This window comes from Danio rerio, chromosome 9 (assembly GCF_049306965.1).
Source record: "Danio rerio strain Tuebingen ecotype United States chromosome 9, GRCz12tu, whole genome shotgun sequence".
NCBI lineage: Eukaryota > Metazoa > Chordata > Actinopteri > Cypriniformes > Danionidae > Danio > Danio rerio.
In genome coordinates this window covers 31,127,022-31,149,696 of record NC_133184.1, presented here as the reverse complement: position 1 = coordinate 31,149,696, position 22,675 = coordinate 31,127,022, and the positions used below count along the sequence as shown (strand labels likewise).

Here is a 22,675-nt window from a genome sequence, read left to right as displayed (position 1 = left end):
TTAATGAAGTCATTAACCTAAAAATACAATCTTACTGGTAATGCAGCCTATTAATGTGTTGTTAGGCTACATTAGATCACCCCCAAATGTCCCCGCCACACTTTCATCTTCACAGGCAGGGGAGAATGCATTTTCGTGGCACAGAATTTGCTATTGTGAAAGACATGTCTCAAGTAAAGTTGTGTTTTTGCCATCAAAAAGTTGAATGTTTATTTTAGAAGGAAGCTGTTAGACAATAGAGGCACACATATTCAAAGTCACGTGGAATAGCAAGATGCATACGGCCATTTTGACAGCTATGATAATTAAAGGTAGAAATACTTATAGCTCTTTGAGGTTTTGCAATTTTTATAAAATAACAGTGTTATTAGAGATATATTTAGGAAAAGCCAGGGTATTATATATGCAGTATGTGGTTTTTATTTCAACAAAGTTTTTAAATGACAAAGATTAAAATGGTCAAAATGACTAAACAGTGTTACCTCAATTAATTTAGGTTTTGATAACCTGCTATTCTGAGATCTAAAATTTGGAGTGAACACATGCACACTAATGCAATTAATGCACATTAATGCATTTTAAAAAGGATGAGTTTAGCAGAAAGTTTTGAGGATTTCTCTACTTAAGTAGATAGTGCTTGGTGTTTGATTAATGCCTAAAGACACTGTAGACGTTCTTCAAAGGATCTTCTACGCCTATGACAGCTACTTTTTATAATAACTTAAACTATTGAAAGCTATTAGTTGCTAGTTAATTAGTTAAAGTTATTAGTAACTAATACAGTTATGCTAACGAATCAACTTGACTTTTCTGATTTTAATTGTAATGCAATAATGTGCATCTTTAGTAAGGCTGCTTTGAAACAATATTTATTGTGAAAAACGCTATAGAAATAAAAGTGAACTGAATAAACTGAATACCGAACTGAGAAGATGCAACCACATCGCTATTATTATCAGATGCTTTCTAAAAGTTTCTCACTCCTTCATTATTGTTGTTTATTTTGAGAATAAAAAAATAGCTTAAAGTAACGTATTTAACCCCTAAATGATGAATGAAAAGAACTTGATTGACCTTTACACATGACAGTATTTTTGTTTTGGTTTCCAAACTCATTTCAGCTTTGCTTCTATTCGGTTGCATCCAGGAAGGCTAAATTACCAAAGTGATCTTCTGTGTTTTCATCATGCTGTAATACAATAGCATATCTGTCCCAGTCTAACCTGATATGGTATCTCCTGTGTCCAAGATGGGAGGCCCAGTAGCCAGTCTTCCAGAAACGATATCCTTCCATCTCTTTTCGGCTGTCACAGAACGGCGTGTACCCATAGGGGGCGCCTTCAAGATCCAGATCCCTCAGCTCCTTCAAATCTGCCCTGACAATCTAAATAAACACAGAGTCATGTTTTGCCATTAGAGGATATCACTACATGCTAATGTGCTAAAAGAATTGAACCTGTGAATTCTCTTGAATGAAATCACTTGAAATTGTAAGACGTGTATTTTTAAAACCGAATTAGAGTTTGTAAATTAAACGTTCAACATGCATAAACATACCATCACTGTTTGAGCTACTAAAAATGCCAAGATGTGCATAATGTACAGAGGCATTGTTTGTGTTATGTCATTTGTAATGTCACCTGATCAGCATCAACAAAGATAATCTTGTCCACGGCAAGGGGGAAGAGCACATCCAGGAAGAGGATCTTGTAGCCCCAGATGATGCGCTGCTTTTCTGTCTGCTGGTGAAGCCACCGGGGCCATTTATACTGAACCAGCTCATACTGGAAACCATATGCCTTCGCCATGTGCGAGATGGTTTCCTGCACACATGCACACAACATGAGATACACTGTGGGGGAGAACATACTATAGAAGTCTACATCTTTTTTTCCTCATTTTAATGATTAATAAAGCATGCATCTGCACTGTCAGACTCTCGTTTTGTTCATAAAATTAAGATGGGTATAAATATTAGTATTATCATTTTATAGTTGTACTATTTTTTTTATCAAATCTATTATTTTATTATATACTCAAAGGCAAATTATTACATTTGTAAACAGAACATTTTTTTTTATTTTAATTAACCCATTACAGTATGTAGTCTCAAAGACTAGAATACACAACACATGTCACTCGGATAGGTTTGAGTGGGGAAAAGTGTAACGGTCAATATGGCAAATTTAGCCCATTAACAAGTTGTTAGTTAACATGCATATTACTAATATATAATCTAATTATTAACACATATTAATTATTCATTCTGAATGATCACATTAATACAAACACACAAAACACTATTATAACAACCTAACATACTATAAATATGCCTGTAACGAAGAGTTTAAGAGAGAACTTTTTAGCAGTGTGTTCATTAATGTAAAGTGTTGCCGTACATTTCCTTCTAAAAAAAACAAAACAAGAAAAAACATATGAACCTTGACTCTCATTAATGACCTCAGCCAATCAGACTGAATATAGTCAGAGCGTGTTGGGAATGAAGCTGGTCTCACCTTGAAAGAGGGGGAGAGGTAGTTTTTGAGGAACCAGAACTTGACAGGGGTTGTAGTGTGTCGGAGGACAGACAGCATCATTATTCTGAAAGAGGAAAAAGAGGACGTGGAAGACATGCAAAGTGTAGAAGATGACTCTGGCGCGGCTGCATTCAAAAACAATGGCGGCCTAACTGTACCTCAGGAATCGCTCATATAAATGTCCAGAGGCCACAGAGAAAATGTTAAGAACATCTTTCTTATTGTTGCCCTCATCCACACTCGGGCCACCAGAGAAGCTGCAAAACACCAAACATATACTTCAATGAACAGAAACACAGCTAATAACATTTGATGACAGAATTATGTGATCTATTTGTTGATTGTAATGGTTGTTATGATGTCTGTAAGATTTGTTTTCAATGTCTCCACGACTCAAGACTGCATTTCTAAATAAAACTGTGGACATTTTTAAATATTACAACTAAAACAGATGTTTCTTATGCTTCTTTATATTTTAGCAGTGCTGCTCTAGTCTTCAGTCAATTAATCTTTCAGAAATAATTCAAATATGCTTATTTGGTACTAAAGCAACATTTACATATATTGTTATTAATGTTTTTATGGCAACATAGATCCATCCTTACTGAATAAAAACACTTATCACTTTAAAAAAAAAAAAAAAAAGACATGTAGTCAAAATGAATGATCAGTTCTACCTTTTTTTTTGTTTTGTTTTTTTTTACAAATATGAAATATGCAGCCTCTACTTACAGAAATAAACCACATCAACCATTCAGGAAAAACAAGATGGTTCATACTGTAATAGCCAAACTACTGACATTGTCCACTGGTTAACTGGAAAATATTTAAATACGGATAAAAAAAAGAAGCAGAATTTTAAGTAGAGGGGAAAATATTTAAACTGTTTACCAAACAGCTTAATTCAAAAGAGAGAAAAAAAAAACTCAGACAGACACAAATTTAAGCCCCATTTAATTGATGAATTTCATTGAATCAGATGGCAAAATACTGCATTTTTAAACGGATTAGTTCATCCTGAAATGAATACAAATTAGGATATTTTAGATGAAATCTGATAGCTCTCTCAACCTCCATGGACAACAACGTCCAGAAAAGTCCAGAAAAGACACCAAAAATGTTGTCAAAACATTTTATTTGACCTTAGTGGTCCAACTGTAATTATTCAAAGCTTCACAAACATTTTTGTGTGCCAAAAGGTGAACAACATTGCTTTTACAGTTTGTTTTGGCACCAAAAATTGTTTGTGGAGTTTCATATGATTACAGTTGAACCACTTATGACCAAGGTCAGGCATTTTTACTGTTTCTGCACAAAACTTTGTAAAAAGACTTGCAGATTAACTTTGAGAGTATAGCAATTAAAAACCTAAAACATGAAATAAAATCATATAGAAACTTGCATTTTAGATAAGATGAAGTTACTGAAATTAATATAACAATTGAATAAATATATATTTACACATTTACACAAGTAAATAAACCGATTCAATGGTGGGATAAAAAAAAACTGTAAAAATCTGTGTGCGCAGACAATGTTTTTAGTACCTTTTATGAACTTTGAACGTGTTCTGGTCCCTTGCTGACTATGGAGGGTCAGAGAGCTCTCAAATGTCATCTAAAACAGTGTTTCTCAACCATATTCCTGTAGGACCACCAGCTCTGCAAATTTTCCATGTCTCCTTAAGCAAACACACCTGATTCAGATCATCAGTTCATTAGCACAGACTAAAAGGCCTGTAATAGCTGTGACAGACAAAGGAGACATCCAAAACATGCAGTGCTGGTGGTCCTCCAGGAACGTGGTTGAGACACACTGATCTAAAATATCTTCATTTGCTCTCCAAAGATGAACAAAGGTCTCAGGGGTTTAGAACAGCATTAGGGTGAGTAATTAAAGTTATCTGGAAGAACTCTGCTTGATTGAGCTCGTTGTTTTTAAGGAGAGTTGTTAATGAAGAGTCTGTGGATCTATTAAGCAACTCAGTATGTTTGCTTATCTAAATGATCTAAATCTCTACCATTACCACAAAATAAGACAAGTGCCATCTGTAGCTTTCCACAACCTCCCTAGCCAAGATCTCACCTACTGCTTGCTTTGCACAGATATTCACATTAGATTTTTCACATTTTTTTAAATAACAAGCATCACACCTTGGGAACATTCCGGTCCCTCATTTCCTCGCTACATACTTTGGAAAAAGCAAGGTGAGACCAGATTAGCTGAATAACGTGGACTGGAGGTGATGTAACACTGCTGAGACAAGGTGGAAATTCGAAACAACCTGGCAAACTATTTCTAAATGTGGAGACCGATAGGTGTGAAAATCAAGCTGAGGGGAAACTCGAAGAAAAAGACAGATCACTGCTTGCAAACCGCTGTGTCAATTACTGATGCAAAGGGGGAAAATGAGTAAAAGCTGGGGGAAAAAAGAATGAAAAAAGTAGACATTAAGTTCCCTACCTCTTTTCCAAAGAACTCCACACACTTCACAAAGATAGGAATAAGCAAAAGAGACAGATATAATCAACAGAGCTGTTAATTAAAATGCAGACCCTCTGCACAAATATACAGTGCTCAGCATAATTGAGGACACCCCATTTTGAAAATAAATATTTTTATGAATTTCTCAGTGAATATAGGCAATGTATTTTGGTGCATTTAAACAAAACAGATTTATTAAACAAGATATATTTATTAAAATAATATTTTAGTCACCAAACACATTTAGAAATTGAAAGATAATACAATTAAACTCAAGCTAAATATTGCAAAAGAAATTCAACCTACAAAATTTCAACTACATTTTTCAATTTTTTTCTATAACATAAATTTAGGTGTACTAGTTTTTGGACCGTTATCATAAGTTATTTTGTTAGATCAGCTCCAGATTTGGCTTCAGTACCGACTAATCTAATGTATATGCACAAATATAATATTGTATAAGCTTCCTATTAAACATGAATTTAAAAGAGAGATTTGTGAGGAGTGTACTTATAAATGCTGAGCACTGTACACTACCGTTCAAATGTTGCAAGACTCTTCTATTTATCTACATAAATAGGCATCATAGATATCATAAATAGGTATTATTTCCACAAAAATAAATGATAATAATAACAACAATAACAAAACAGCACAACTGTTTTTAACATTGACAATATTAAGAAAAGCACCACATTTGCTTTTAATGATTAGTAAAGGATCTCATGATAGTAAAGACTGAAGTAATGATACTAAAAAAATCAGCTTTACCATCAATTAATTACATTTTACATATATTAATAAAACTGAAAACAATCATAATGATAATAATATCAGAGTTATAATAATAACAACAAGAATTTGCAAACCCTAAACCTTTGAACGGTAGTGAGTTTGTATTCACATCCACACAAACATTCATGGACAGGCCTACTCAGGATATGCAGATTTTTAATTTTATGCATTTTCCCACAGATTACAGAGATTTTAGCAGATTGAGACTGATTAATCAAATTAGCCAAATCAGATTTACTAAAAACAGACAATTTTTATTTTTTTGTAAAACTTTGTAAATAAAAGAAGGTCAATTTGCACAGCTACAGATTCTATGTAGGCAAAGCCTTATGCAGAATCTAATTAGGTGAAAGTGTTTTTTTATGATGATTTAGACATTCAAAGTGCTGTTCCCCTCTAGCTTTTCAAAATGTGATTAGTGCATCCAAAAACAACAAACTCACCTGGTTATGGAGTCCCACAGGCCTTTGGATTCAGCTCCCTCACTTAGAAGATCCTCATTGAGTTTGTCAGGTCTTTTCTGGACCTAAAATTTGAACAGATGTTGCTATTTTATATTGGTGCCTTCAGCTGGTGTTTTTATACGGAGCTTGTAAATACTGTTTATTAGATTGTGAGTTCTACAATAACGTCTCAATACTTACTCTAACTTTGATGATCTTGCTGTGGAAGCTGTTGAGCACCACAATGACATCTCCAGCATCGACAGGAGAGTCTGTACCATCATGCCTGAAACACACACACAGAGAACTATATCAACAAACAAAGAACAGTTAAAGTCAGAATTATTAGCCCCCCTTTGAATTTCTTTGTTTTTTTAAAAAAATATTTCCCAAATTATGTTTAACAGAGCAAGGACATTTTTATATTATCACAGCATGTCTGATAATATTTTTTCTTCTGGAGAAAATCTTATTTGTTTAATTTTGGCTAGAATAAAAGCAGTTTTTAATAATAATAAAAAAACATTGCAAGGTCAAAATTATTAGCCCCTTTAAGCAATTTTTTTTTTGATAGTGTACAGAACAAACCATAATTATACAATAACTTGCCTAATTACTCTAACCTGCCTAGTTATCCTAATTAACCTAGTTAAGCCTTTAAATGTCACTTTAAGCTGTAAGTGTAAATATTATTTACTGTCATCTTAGCAAAGATGCAAAAAATCATTGATTAGAAGTTTTTAAAACCATTGTTTAGAAATGTTTTAAAAAAAACCTCTTCTCTCTGTTAAACAGAAATTGGGGGAAAAATAAACGAGGGGTCAACTAATTCAGGGGGGCTAATAATGCTGACTTCAACTGTATATCTAAAGGAAACAAAAATATCTGCAACCCTACATTTATGAAGATTCCAACACTAGAAAAGTGTTAAGATGATGAACAACAAGTACATGAAGGAGGAGAAGGAAAAGAAAATGAATTTAAAAAAGGATGAGAAGACAAAAAGGGGGTGAATGTAAGAAGAAAAGAGAACAGGAAAAATATGGGGCTGAGAAGAAAGAATGAATGAATGAATGAACGAATGAATGTGAAAATTATCAAGAGAAAAATAATTTTTTCACAAGAAAGATGAAAAGGAGAAACAGATGAACAACAAGGAGAAAAAAAATATTATGAAAAGAAGGATGAGAAGACAAAGGAGGAGAAGAAACAGATGTATAAGGAAAAAGAGAAAACGAAAGAAAAGAATAGAAAAAAGACATGTTAAGACCAAGAAAACAAAGCAGCAAATAGAAAAGGAGATGAAAAACAGAGGAGAAAAAGAAGTATCCTGAGAACGAAAAGCAGAAGGACAAAGAGAAGGGGAAGGTGTGGAGGAGAAACAAAAGAAGGAGCAAAGGAGGTGAAGAAGAAGAGGAAACAAATAACTGAGGACGAAAAGAAAGATGCAAATGAGAAGAGACTAGGAAGTATGAAAGGCAGAAGGAGGAAGAAGGAGAAGAAGAATAAAAATGATGAAAAGAAGGGTTGGGATAAGCATGAGAAGAAGACAAAAGAGAAGAAGAAGCAGAAGAAGAATCAGGAGGAAGCAGGAGGAGTAAAAAATAACTTCAAGGAGGAAGAGATGAAGAGAAGAACATCAGAAACATAATATCATTTATTTTTGGTGATGGAGTGGACTTTTCTTTTACAACAAATTACCTGGGAATTAATGCAGCCAACTTAATGGCAAAAGACAAGTATTTATTAAAAATTCTTCTAGCAATCAGTAAGAAAGCTGTAACTCGAAGGTGGCTACAACTCGAACCCCCTACAAAATCTGAATAGTTGAATCTAACATTCAAAATATGGAGAGAATGACTTTTTCTTTAAAACTATAAATGGACAAATTCCTACAATATTGGGAGAAAATGATTGTACTTATGCCTTTAAACAATGTAAACTGATCTTTATATGCATTTGTTAATGTGACCTGTTAGGAAACATGTGACCAGTCGACTGTTCATTTAAGTTCTGATGTGTTTTTGTATTTATTATTATTATTATTATTTTTATTTATTATTTGTTTTTTTGTTTTTTTTTACCTTTTTCTATTTTTTCTTAAAAAAAAAATAGGAATAAAAATCAAGTATAAAAAAGAAACAACATCATAAGAAAAAGGAGAAACAAAGGAACAAGGAGGAGAAAAAGAATGATTATGAAAAGAATGAAGATGAGAAGACAAAGAAGAAGAAACAGATGTATGAGAAAAACAGAAAACAAAAGAAAAAAGACATAGCGAGACCAAAAAGACAAAACAGCCAAAACGAGAAGGAGATGAAAGACAGAAGAGATAGAGAAGTAGCCAGAGAAAGAGAAGCAGAAGGACAAAGAGAGTGGGAAGGTGTGGAGGAGAAACATAAGGAGGAACAAAAGGAGGTGAAGAAAAAAATACCTGGATAATAAGGAGGTTGCAGATGAGAAGAGAGAAAGGAAGAAAGTACAGGAGGACACAGATTAAGACAAAAAGGAGAAGAAAAATAAAAAAAATTATGAAAACGACAAACAAAAAGGACAACAAACAAGAACACAAATGAAATGAAGATGACAACAAGTAGAATAAAGAAAACAACGACAATAAAAATGGAGATGGAAAACAATAAAGAGGACAAAACACAAGGGAGGAGGATGAGAAGATGAGAAAGGATAACAAGAATGACAACAAGAAAACGATTAAAAAGAGGAAGATTTAATAGTCGAGAAAACTGAATATCACACTGCTCTGGAATCGCTCCAATTATTCTGATTCCTCAGCAGTGACTCACAATTCAATACTACATTTATTTGGGGCGTTCCTTTGTCAAGTTGCTCCTTTGTCTGAAACAAATTGTGATGACATTAAAAGCATGATAAATGTCCAGCGATACAGGACACAGAGTGCTGTGAGCTTCAGCATCCTAAATGAAACCCTGGATCCATTAGGCTGCGCTTCCTTACAGCAGGATATCAGTGAATTACACACTGAAGGAACACTGCCTTCCCATTCATTTAGCAGTCAGAAATGTGTGTGTGTGTGCGTGTCCCTTTCGTTTTGTGCCAGACCCCAGGCTGTATGAATAATTGCACTAGCAGTGTGAAAAATGACATCAGGCGCTAACTTTAACCTGCAGGAATGGGGTATAAATTTTATGGTCTACTATAATTTTAGAAGAATCCACAACTGTGTTTCTTTAAAGAACTTGTAAAACATGCACAATCATAAAATAGGAAATTGAAGACAGGCCTTATGGAGAGCATTTCTTTGTTTGTTTTTGTTTTGTATAGTAATGGTTTCTTTGTATTTACAGAATATTGCTAACAAATCCATTATGTCAGGTTGGACTACCAGAGCACTCATGTACTGATCAAATCTATGGGTTGAAAATATTCTAAATTGTTACAGAAACAAGATAAATGTGCAAAATTAAAAAGCTTGGAATATGAATTTTTTATGCACCATTTTTTTCAACAGTAATGCAATAATTATCAAAATTAAGAGTTAATCAGATTGTTATTAAAGGTGTATATTTATATTTAAATTCCATTTGTTTTAATTAATACAAAAAACAATTGAAGATTTCAGATGAATAACCCTACTTTTGAGGTGGCTTCTGAAATTTTCTTCTAAAATTAGATCATTTTTCTCAGCATTCTACACTACCTGACAAAGTATTGTTATCAATCCCAGTTGTAAGAGCAACAATTAATAACTTGCCTTCTAGTTGATCATTTGGAAAAGTGGCAGAAGGTTTTTCTGATGAATCATCGGTTGAACTGCATCTCAATAATCACAAATACTACAGAAGACCTATTGGAACCCACATAAACCAAAGATTCTCACAGACATCAGTCAAGTTTGGTAAAGGAAAAATCATGGTTTGGGATCACAAACAGTATGGGGTTGTGCGAGAGATCTGCAGAGTGGACGACAACATCAACAGTCAGGTATCAAGACATTTGTGGTGCCCACTACATTACAAACCACAATATAGGGCAAATTCTTCAGCAGGATAGCGCTCCTCATACTACAGCCTCCATATCAAAGTTTCTGAAAGCAAAGAAGGTTGAGTTGCTCGAGGATTGGCCAGCCCAGTCACCAGACATGCACATTATTGAGCATGTCTGCAAGAACACTTTCTTTGCCATTCCAGATGACTTTATTAATAAGTTATTTGAGTCATTGCAGAGATGTATGAATGCAGTCCACCAAGCTGATGGGAGTCATACACAATATTCATTCTTTTTCCACTGGACCATGACTTTATATTCTATACTGTACATTATTTCTGTTAAGTGACAAGACTTTTATCTAAGCAAAAGTCAGACCTTACTGTCCTAATTAAATAATTAGAAATCAAGGCACGATCATATTTTATTTTGGTAAAATAAGTGTAATCTAGAGGCTGTTACCTTTTAAATAAGCCACTTCTGATTCCAAATGATCAACTAGAAGTCAAGTTATTATTTGTTGTTCCTAAAACTTGGATAGGTGACAAGACTTTAAAGACAATGCAAAGAACCTATTATTTGCCATTAAACTGGATTTACTGAACATACACACAGGAGAAGAAAATTTCAGGAGGCATTTGGAGTTTTTTTCCGCCTGAACTTCTCAATTGTAAATAATCCCAAAGACTGCTTACTGTTGGAAAGTAACACATTTCTGAAGAATTTGTATAATTAGAGTAAATTTTGTTTTAAATAAATAAATTATAGAAAACAAACTTGTAAAATATATCAAAATGCTAAATAAAAATGTAAATCTTAGTTGAAATTCTCTTGAATATTGCAGCCTTGAAAACTATGTAGACTAAAAAAAATCTAATTAAATCTTGTGAACTGCAAACTTTTAAAAAGTAGTACAGAAATGTAAATCTAGGAAGAGAAAGACTCACGCCTGTATCTGATAGATGTCCTCAGAGCGGCCCTCGCGCAGTCTCAGGATCCAGGCACCAGGGTTTGCTTTCAACTGGAAATAGCCCTGTATTACAAAGCCATGAGTTAGTTTTGTGCTTTTCTGTTTGACATGAAGGTGAGTAAATAAAAACATTCATATTATTTTGGGTCCATGCATCTCTTTTACTCTTCATTTAAGATGTTTATTTAAGATTTATATGATGAGAAGAGGGGAGAAACCCACCAGGTTGGCCATGACGATGGTGTCATGCATGAGAGGCTCCTGTCTCATGCCCAGTGTGAACTGAAGCCCTCTGGGAGGCTGACCTGTGGACAGGTCAAAACAGTGGCCCTCCAGCAGCAGATACTCCAGCTCATACTCTGCATTCACCACACCGCTGACCTGACAACATACAACAAGAAAAACCTCATCCATTCAGATTCGTCACACTGACACTAAACATCTATTTTACAAAAAGTTTTGAATGGACAAATCAATTAAATCACTCCTAAGAAACATGTAGTTTGTTAGAAAAAGCCACACAAATAATTTTAAAGCTATGTACATTTAAAGAAATGGTGTAAAGACAACTGACACTGACATTGGTATTTACAGTGGTGTTTGCCCCTTACTGTTTTCTTTTTTTTTTGTTGCATGTGTCTCATTTTAATTAGTGTTAGGCTAAAATTAATCATGATTAATCCAATCCGAAAATAAAAGTTTGCTTTGACATAACATATATGTCTGTATTGTGTACATGTATTATGCATATATAAATGCACACCTGCATCCATGTATTTGAGAAAATGTTTATTTATATTTAGAGAGAAAATACATGTATATGATACAAATTATATACACATTTAAATATCTATCTATCTATCTATCTTTAAATAAATATTTATCTAACAAAATAAATATCTAGTTTTGTTTCTATGTATGTGCGTGCATTACATATACACAATGACTATATATAATACACACACATTTTTATATCAAATCAAATCTTTATTAACATGTTAAATATTTGCCCAGCACAAACTTTAATGTTTCAGTTCATCAAACAAATCTGAGATGAGTGAGCCAAAATTCATTCACATTGCTGGACAAAACTTGTTGCTGCTGAGGGTGGCCCAACCAGGTTTTAGTTTTAGGGGCAAAGACTTTTTTACACATGGCTATGAAGTTTAACATTTTGCTTTCCATTAATAATAAAACCTTCATTTTAAAACTGCATGATGTGTTTATTTGTGTTATCTTTTACTTATTTAAATTATTTTATGATCTGAAATATTAAAGTGTGACAAACATGCAAAAAAGAAGAAATCAGTAAGGGGCTAACCTACCATTGTATATAAATGCTGCATTAAGAGTTCATACCTCTTGTAGGTGGATGTTATCTAGATCATATGGGCTTCTGACGGCCTCCACCATCCAGCTCTCTGGGGTGATCATATTAAGAGTGAGCAGAGGGGATTCTGGGATTTCAGTAAAGCGAGCCATAGGGCCGGGGGAAAGGGAGTTGTTGCCAAAGAAGGAAACATCCGGCTCCAAAACATACTGATAAAAGCTGACAGAAAGCAAAAGAAAAAGACACAAACTGTTAACAAAACGAACCTACTAGAGGTGTGAACCACTAAGAAAATGATCAAGATAGTTTATTCTTCACAAAAACAATATGTAGTGCTTTTTCCCCCATTTCATTTTTTCCCCCCTGAAATTTATCTTAAACTAAATGTTTTACATAGAATTAAAAAGAAAGAGGAGACTATACAACTATACAAATTTAAAAGCGATAATTCACCAAAATTTACTCAGTTTTCCTCAAAATGTTCCAAACCCTTTTTTCCATTTTTCAAACCATTTTTTCAGTTAAACACAAAATAATATATTCTGATAAAATGTTAGAAACCTCTAGCCTTTTACTACCATAGTAAAAAAACAAACAGATTCTATGGAAGTCAACAGTTACTTGTGTATCAAAATAGCTTATTTTGTGTTTAACAGAAAACAAACTCAAACACGTTTGTCACAAGTGAAGGGTGAACAAATGATGACAGAATGTTAAGTTTTGGATGACCTATTCCTTTAATCATACCTGCCAACACACCTGTTTTTCCTGGGAGTCTCTTGTATTTCAGAGCAATCACTCGCCACCCACCCATATTGTTATTTCTCCCTGTAATTTAACCCCACCCCTGGGTCGCCAACTTTGGTATAGTATACGATCGCAGTGGTCCCCCGAAACCTGATCCACAGTACAGTTACTAACACCACAGTACAATTACTAACCCTTGTTATTCAGTCAAACACCCGGTCTCCCAGAAATTCACAGACAAATGTTGGTAGGTAAGCCTTTAATACAACTTTATACAATTTCAAATCAATCAGCTTATAAAATAAAACATTTATAGTTGCTGATTATTGCTTTCAGTTACACTTTTTCCTATTTTTTCATTATTTTTAATAAAGTAGAACTGTGTCTTACAGAATGAAGTCACAAAAATGTATCCAACTTACCATTATTGTCTATGAAAAGCAGGTGCATTTAAAGCAGCGGTGCCAAAATATCATTCATCACATCCTTTTTTTAATATACCTAAGCTCTTACTAGGACTTTTCACAATGTAACACATTTCTAAGATGGTGCATCAGCCCAGATAGTTTTTCAGTAAAGTGTATCTTGTATGAAAACCTTCTGAATTCTGACTAAAATCTGTCAAATTCAGTTTTTTAAAATGTATATGCACATAGCTACTTTAGGAGAAATATGTGGTATCTGTAGAACAGCACTGACTGCTATCCTGTATGAGCATATGTGTGTGTGTGTGTGTGTGTGTGTCCTCCTGACGCTCTCAGAGCTAAAGTTTAATTAAGCTTTCGCTCTCACCTCTTCAGGGGCATCTCAGACAGCTTGGCTCGACAGTTCATGAACACCTGCACTTTCATATTGACCACTTGACCAAGCACCTGCAACACACACACAGAGGAGAAGGTTATTACTCACACACACATATTCTCACAAAAAACAGCATTCAGGAGGGAAGACTACAGGTCACGCTTCACAGGAACACAAACACACAGGTAAGTCAGTTGCACATTTATAACTCTTTTTGATTTAAAAATGCAATTATATATATATATATATATATATATATATATATATATATATATATATATATATATATATATATGTATGTATAACAGATCTTTAAGCATCCACAAACTGTAAACATTAAGCAAGTTGAAAATGAAGAGCTTGCTTCCTGAATGCATGAACTGATAATATGCATATCTTGAATACTTTGGGTATGTATGTTTGTGCGTTTATATTATCTAATAGCATTCATATGCACTGATCATTATAATTACATATTTCAACTATACAAAAACATATTTTGATTTAAAAGAGTCTCATTACAGCTTTATTAGCCATCACATTACTTTATTTTACTTTTAACTCACAGGACACAGATTTTAGCTAGTAATATTTCATATTATGTTCCAAGTTATTAACAGTAACAAACTAACATGACTCTCTAAAAGTCTACATTCGGATTTTTCAATTAGACTGATAACAAACAGAAAAAACTGATACAACAAATATGATAAAAGGTTGTCTAGATTGAACCTGGCAGATAGCAACTTTTTTCTTCCTTTCAAATTAATATTTTGTGTCCAGTTATTTACTTGCGTATTACAAAATTCATTGTTACGGCCCTTTTTTTTTGCATTCAGAATACATGTTACCAGTTCATGCATTATTTGGAACTTTTTAACATTACTTATGTTCAACCTAATTCTTTCAACTGCACACAATGTGAAAGCGTTCGGCAAGCTATTGTGCAAGTAAGGGAACTAAAAACATACCCACAACCTAAATACAACAATGTTTTTTTCCACTGAGTTTTTGAAGAAAAAAAGCACTGGGCACCTGACCAGAGTTAATCTTTCAAGTCCACATGCTTTGAGGAACTAGCTGAATCACAGCAAACAGATGCCTGAGGTACAATGCATTCTTTAATATCACTAAAGTTGTACATACAACCAATAAAGGAGCCAACTTCTGTGCTTCTCTGGTGAGAGGATCCACAATAGCAACAACGTCATAGAAGACCTCATCCTCTCTTTGTGCCAGATGAAGAACACTGTTAAAACAAACATCTGGTCAGATCGATACAGTTGAAGAGAAAGTATATATTGAATTTATTAGATGAACTGGAGTAGAGGTTTTTAAGGAACTGATGATTACAACGTACTACTTCAGTGGCATAAGTAGATTTTAATGGCATAACTTTTTTTTAGCATTTTTTTAAAAAACATTGTCAAGTTGAAGACAAAAGTTTTTTTTTATTATCATTATGAATCATTATTAAAAATACTACTTCCACTATCAATAATAGTAATAATAATAGTAATAATAATAGTAATAACAATAATACACAAATGAAATCTAAAATATAAAAAAAAAACTCTTAAAGGGATAGTTCACCCCAAAATGAAAACTGTCATATTTGTAAAAGGTAATCTTAAATAATAATGAAATATGATAAGAGGGTGGGACATACTGTACCCCCTCCCCTTTTAAAAAAACAGCCAATAGAGTTTTACTTTATCAGTGATAGTGGTTGAGCTCAAGTGCATCAAATGAAGAGTCTCTTAGAGGGGGCGGGGCACGTCAAATACTAGAGAGCTTTTGATTGGGCATAATTTGATGAGAAAGGCATGAGATGAATTGAATAAAACTTCACCCATTTAGGCGGACGTGACAAACTACAAGCTTTACATGGTTATATCAGTTTTATTTCTTATAAATGCAAATTTTTTGGAGCACACTAGCTTATAGATATCCTAAAAACAAACAATACTGTTACTAACATCTAAACCACTTTATTTTAATTTCATGGAACCTTTAAACACACAAAAAAGCTATGAAATTGTTGGAAACCTGTAATGTAAAGTACTGTATTTTTTTATTTAATGCCATGTCTCCAAGCAAGGCTATTTTTGTTGGAAACCTGAATCCATTGACTTTAATGTTGGGTTTTCCTAGTATGGAAGTCAATGATTATAGGATTTCAGCTTTCTTGTTTGGTTTCTCAACAGAAGAAACAAACCCATAAACTGCAAACTGAGTAAGCACAACTTTAGAGTGAACTATCCCTTAAAGTGATGAAAAAAAAGACACAAATAATAGTTGTCATACTGTCAAGATCAGTCGATTCCACAAGAGTGATGCCATCTATACTGCCCAATAATGTCATAAAACTCTTTCCAGATGTACCAAAACACATGAATTTAGTTTTTCAAAAACTTTTTTTTGCTCCCAATTTGCATACTATCCATTTTGAATAGTATTCAAAATTAGATTCAGTGTTTCTCAGATCATAGCATGTTGAAAGAAGTATTCTAAAGTTTACCCAGATGGTCTACTATTTCCAGAAGAAATTTGAAGTGCAAATTAGTGTTTACTAATATTGCCCACAATACATTTTGTGTTGGATTAAAATGACAACCGCCGGTAAAGAGTGTTAACAAACCACAAACACGGCAGATGGGGAGACTTGGGTAAAGATGTTCAAATGATAGTTAATTAATATCTAATCTTTCCGTGCTATATTTCATCTGGAACAACAATGTGAACTGTGAAGACACACTCTCTACTTTCCATATGCCCGGAGAAGACAAAAACAATAACAACAACAAAAACATAGACTTGTCATAGCATTTATATGTTGCTGCTCTCGGGTGATTTGAAGTGCTTCTTATATCCTCACTTTTAAGTGTTGCTTTGGATAAATGTGTCTGGTAAACAAATAAATGTAAATGCTATTAAAAAGTGTTTAGTCATTAAATCCTGAATGCAGAATTATGCAAACATTAATTCTGTTCTAAAAAAGAAAGGAGATTTATTTGCATCCTGCAATCCCGAGAATAGTAGATTAACATGCTGCTGCATCTCCAATATGCAAAGAAATTAAATATGAATTAAATTATGTGACAAGATGACAACGAGAAAGTAGTGCATTCCAAACCTTTCATTCTCTCTTGTTTTACACTCAAGTTTGTACATTTACTCCACCAAAAGGTACATATTATACAGGTGGGACAGAATACATTGTCAAAAAAATTGTTTGTGCCCATAAAATTGATTTGTCTTGACAAAACTTAAAGGGATTATTAGTTTTTACAATTTTAAGTGGATCGAACATAAAACAAATAAGATAACCCTGCTAAAAACCTCAAGATTTGTGTTGTTTCAGCTAATTTCAAATAAGTAGTTTGTACAAACAGCAAACGTCGTTTTTTTGAGTGTATGAGCACATTGAGATGCAGCAGTAATCTTTTCTAAGGCAAGATATGAGGTCATCCCTATGGACACACCAGTACTTTCTTGTTTTTTCCAAGAACATGCAATTACACATTTAGCTTCCAGCAAACAGAGAATTGACAAAAACCTTTCATGGTTGGTGATGAATGGCATAAATAATAGCAGGAGATGTTTACAGCCACAGCAACTCGGCTGGGTTTCTACATATGTAGCTGACTCACATATTCACAGAGCGAGTTAGCTGACCATTTTGGATGGACAGCTTGTGATTTTCTTTCAGAGCCTTTCATTGAAGAGAAAGAACGGACTGAAAGAAATGATGCGTTCACAAAGCAGACTTCTCCATCACTGTAGCTTATGTATGCAACCATGTTATTTTCTATGGTCTGCAGTATTGGAGTCTGGTGAAATATATCAGGGCGAAGGTATTAATTTGCTTCTCAAAATTGGAAAGCTCAATTTGCAGGGGAAATCTTAGCACTGCACCTGTGTTTGTCCTTCAGAAATTTGACATCTTTTCTGGCTTCTCCTTTAGGCGATGAAGAGAGGAGAGCATCCACTTTCATTATTAGATCACTGGCCCTGTAAAGAGCAATAACTGGTTTTTGGTTTTCATCTCACAAACAAATAAGCTGACATCTACAGATATGTTGGCTTGGGGTGGCAAACAAAAACAATAGCCTACTTTTGGGCACTGAAGTTCATTTGCTTGATCTTGGATTTAATCTTTTCTGCTGAGGTGCGAAGTGTGATCATTTCAAGCAGATGGAAATCTTCCACACTGAACACTTCTTCGTTGTCGTCTTTGTCGTCCAGCAGGCCTAGGATCTAGTGAAGAAATTAGACATATGAGCTAAAAATGTTAAGTTCAGGGCACATCACACAGGCCTTGGCTTTAAGTAGTCAGTTACTATGCCCTTTTGTACAATGACAAACTTCTACACTGAGAATCTTTATAAACCAAACATATCCCCAAGAGGAAGTCATTTATATGCATGGCAGACCATTTTTAATGCAAATCAAAGCAAGGCTTACTGCCAGACTGTCGTTCTGGCTTTTAAAATACATGTTTTTCACCCTGAATACGCTCTTATTTTTTAACACAATATACTGTATTCAGGTTAACCAGTTCTCAGTTTCTTGCCAACTTTATTTTTTTATCTGTACATTTTTTATTTGGCTTGTCATTTGCATAGATTTAGCAAGCAAACATGCTACATTTACTCTGTTACTGTTTAGAGCCAGTTAAACTTTCAATTTTTCATAAAAAACATTACATTTTATAATTATACTTTGAGTTAATTTATTTATAAAGCACATTTAAAAACAGTCACAAGACTGACCAAAGTGCTGTATATAAATCAAAGTAAAATATAAAGACTATAAAAGAATATAAAAAAAAATATAGGTTAAAAGGAAACAATTGAATACATTTAAAAATGAAGAGGTAGAAAGGATTATTAAAATAATATTAAAAAGCCAAGCTAAATAGGTACGTTTTATGAGTGGTTTAAAAATAGATGGTAATGGAACCATTCTAATCTTAAGGGATAAAATGTTCCATAACTGAAGATCCGCCACAGAGAAAGCTCTTATAATATAATACAATACAATACAATACAATACAATACAATACAATATACTATAATATAATATAATATAATATAATAATACATTTATCAGGGGTCGCCACAGTGGAATGAACCACCTACTTATCCAACATATGTTTTAAGCAGCGGATGCCCTTCCAGCCGCAACCCAGTACAGGGAAACACCCATACACTCACATTCACACACACATTCATATACTACAGTCAATTTAGCTTATTCCAGAGGTGACCAAACTCGGTCCTGGAGGGCCGCTGTCCTGCATAGTTTAGCTCAAACTTTCTTCAACACCTGCCTGGAGGTTTCAAGTATACCTAGAAAGAGCTTGATTAGCTAGTTCAGATGTGTCTAATTGGGGTTTGAACTAAAATATGCAGGACACCGGCTCTCCGGAGTACCCGGAGGAAATCCACGTGAACACGATGAAAACATGCAAACTCTATACAAAAATGCCAGCTGACTCAGTTGAGGTTCAAACCAGCGACCTTGTTGCGAGGCGACAGTGCAAACCACTGAGCCACCGTGTTGCACTAATATAATACAATATACAGAAAAATGATTATCACTTATATTAAAAATTATCACTTTTATAAGCTGATTGAGATGCTTAATTCAATACATATGTGTGTGTTTTTTAATAAAATAAAAAAGTATACTTATAAATAAAAAGCAGTATTATTGTTATTATACAATTATTATTCTAAATAAATAAAAGAAATTAACTTAACTGGAAAACAATCTAAAGACACATATGGAGTGATGTTAAGATAATTTAAGAAATGTTTTGCATGAATTTTAATTTCATTAGAATGAAATTCTATAAACAATTCTATAGAATAAAAAAGATGTTTTATAGAATTATCTGTTGTGTGCCGTCTTACCCGACTTATGGCCGAGAATTAGGTTTATTAAGTCTTACCTCCCTGACTCATCATCCCTCCTTTTTGCTTAATACAAAAAATCTATCAGGAGCCATGCTTATTATAAATAAGATCACCATCATATAATACAATTTGTCGACTTGCAGCAGTCACTGCGTGCCGACACCTTCGCAAAAAAGACAGTATCACAGTTTTTTTTTTTCAGCCTGCATGTTCACAACTGGGACTTTCACCGGGAGCATGAGGCGCGCAGGTATGGGTTTTTTGTGCACATGCTCAGTTTGCTTTTAGATTAAAGCACATTGCTTTCATTAGTGTTGATTGAGTTGCACATAGGGAATAATTTCTTTACTCTGGGAATATCACTCTTAATAAATACACTTGCATATAAAGTAAAACATACCTCAAAGCATTTAGTGGGGCACTGGTGATTTTGACAGAGAGATGTGGCCCAGTAAATGTGGTCTAGCAATGCCCCAGCATATGTCTCTATATCTAACATTGCATGTAACCTTGCATCAAAAATAGAATATTATTGTAATTTTATTTAATTTAAAATATGGAATAATGCATATTAAAAATATCTTAAAATCTTAAAATTATTGTTATATAAACAAATATGTAAAAACTGTTAAATATTTATAAACATAACACCTAATATTAAATAACACTTTTTAAAATATTAACTATATATGCAACATTTTAGCTAAGAAAAGCAGAAATGAGGCAACCACAGCTCTTTCAAAAAAATATTAAATTCTGGGGATCACGCTGATGTTTTGGAGAATGATGGGGCGTGTCACTGCAGCTTCAGGCTGTGGCCATTTTGTGCTTGTCTGTCAACAAAGACTGTGCTGAGAAAGCAGAGCAATATGACAGTCCTGTGGCTCTATGTGACCCATAACCCCTGCAGCAAAGGATTCTGGTGAATTAATGCTAGGCTTCATCTCCCACCTCACAGGTCAGGACAGGCTATGCAAACCGCTTAATACTGACTCAACAAAATGAGCAGCCCCATCTGAGGAACCAACTGGTCAGACCTTACAGTTCAGACTATTCATCATTCAGATCAGCAGCCCGTACTGTAGGCCATTAGGTTATAAATGATTTCATAACTTCTATGGAAATTATCTTTTTAGGTGTCTAAAGGAATCTCACCCTGCCGTTGCTGACCACAGCTCTTTGTCCTGCTTGGAGCTTTAACACTTCCCTACAGTACTTCTGCTGGCTGTGCAGGAAATCCACCTCCATCGTGTTGAACTTCTTCTCAAAGGCATCATGGTCCATACCCTATAAGACAAAAGACACACTTAATACAAACAAACAGGTGGTTTATACAATGAAAGAAGAAACAAACAACAGTATGAGTGACAGACAGAGAGAATATGAACTAACAGAGAACTGACAGAACAGACAGACAACAGATTAGTGACTGTTGAATCAATATACAATGACATTGTCAATCATCGATGGCTGACAGACATAAATCTTGCAGCCAACATTGGGATTCCAACAGCAACAAACCACATCCAAAAAAAACTGCACTGTTTACACCAGATTTTTAGTGTTCTATCCTATCTCAAGAAGTAAACAGAATGTCAAGTGTCCTTGTCCACTTTACACCACATCAAGAGGTGGTAGAAAATGCATTTAATAGGATTATTCTTATAGCACAGGTGTCAAACTCTGCAGCTCTGCACAGTTTAGCATAAACCCTTATTAAACACACTTGACCAAGCTAATCGAGTCCTTGTGTAAATGGGTTGAAGCAGGGTCGGAACTAAACTCTGCAGGGCTGCAGTTTACACCCCTGTATTACAATGTAGATGTGCACATGGTTGAATGAATTCAAACAGCTGTTAAACACCACCTTCTCTCCACCTGCTCAAACTAAATCTAAAACAAAGCGGAATGCGTTTTTGAAGCATGCTGCCCAGATGGATTTAAACTTTGCCTTTTATGATTAAGTTGTGTGTTGAAGGCCAAAAATGTATTAAACAGAACGTTCTCTTACCAGTCCTGATATTTATTTGCCAAATATTTGCCTACGAATAAGATTTTTAAAAGAGGCTACAGCAGCATCATTCTCTTCAAACCGCAAATGTAACGCTGTGCATGTGAAGATCAAATCTTCTTGATGAGATAAAGTTTTATAAATGTTTTATTTAATGGGTAGTCATTAAAATGCTGATAATAATTGTATTATGTTCAAAGCAACAACAATGTGATTTTAGCCTCCAAAACTTGGATGATTTTGCATGTGTTGCTGTTTTTTCCCATTATTATTAATACAATTATTTTGATGTTCTAAAATATATGCTTAATGAATTTGTTAAAGATGTTAAAATATGTATACACATGTATTACAAATTGCCCCAAAACCAAGATATCATCATTCATTGCAATGTTTTACATTAAACATTGTATATGATGCCTTATGGGTTGACAATGGAGTGGCAGAAAAACAAACAAACAACAGACAGAAAAACAAACTAATGGACGACCAACAAAACTAATGAACAACATACACTGAATGACAAATATAAAAAATAAAATAAACAAGTGAACGAATTATACTATATAAAATAACTTACAAAAACTACAAAAATAAAGTCAGATAGACCAAATGAGAATGGAAGAACACACAACATAATGACAATGAAAAGAACTAATGGCAGAAA

At 34.0% G+C, this 22,675-nt stretch overlaps 1 protein-coding gene across 2 annotated transcripts in view; it reads right to left on the bottom strand.

Moving 5' to 3' along the window:
* Window positions 1-22,675, bottom strand: part of uggt2 (UDP-glucose glycoprotein glucosyltransferase 2) — a 52,030-nt gene that overhangs the window by 5,799 nt on the left and 23,556 nt on the right. Inside the window, exons 23-37 of one of the 2 annotated variants that reach the window (XM_021478964.2) lie at window positions 21,153-21,284; window positions 18,191-18,333; window positions 17,992-18,087; window positions 15,220-15,322; window positions 14,065-14,144; window positions 12,555-12,744; window positions 11,418-11,576; window positions 11,173-11,258; window positions 6,461-6,545; window positions 6,260-6,342; window positions 5,001-5,024; window positions 2,696-2,794; window positions 2,517-2,601; window positions 1,641-1,823; window positions 1,224-1,384 (exon numbers count right to left, since the gene is read on the bottom strand). In XM_021478964.2, coding sequence (XP_021334639.1) covers window positions 1,224-1,384; window positions 1,641-1,823; window positions 2,517-2,601; window positions 2,696-2,794; window positions 5,001-5,024; window positions 6,260-6,342; window positions 6,461-6,545; window positions 11,173-11,258; window positions 11,418-11,576; window positions 12,555-12,744; window positions 14,065-14,144; window positions 15,220-15,322; window positions 17,992-18,087; window positions 18,191-18,333; window positions 21,153-21,284 — 1,709 coding nt within the window. The remainder of the gene's footprint in view (window positions 1-1,223; window positions 1,385-1,640; window positions 1,824-2,516; window positions 2,602-2,695; window positions 2,795-5,000; window positions 5,025-6,259; window positions 6,343-6,460; window positions 6,546-11,172; window positions 11,259-11,417; window positions 11,577-12,554; window positions 12,745-14,064; window positions 14,145-15,219; window positions 15,323-17,991; window positions 18,088-18,190; window positions 18,334-21,152; window positions 21,285-22,675) is intronic. The other variant, XM_068223637.1, reaches the window with a different exon arrangement.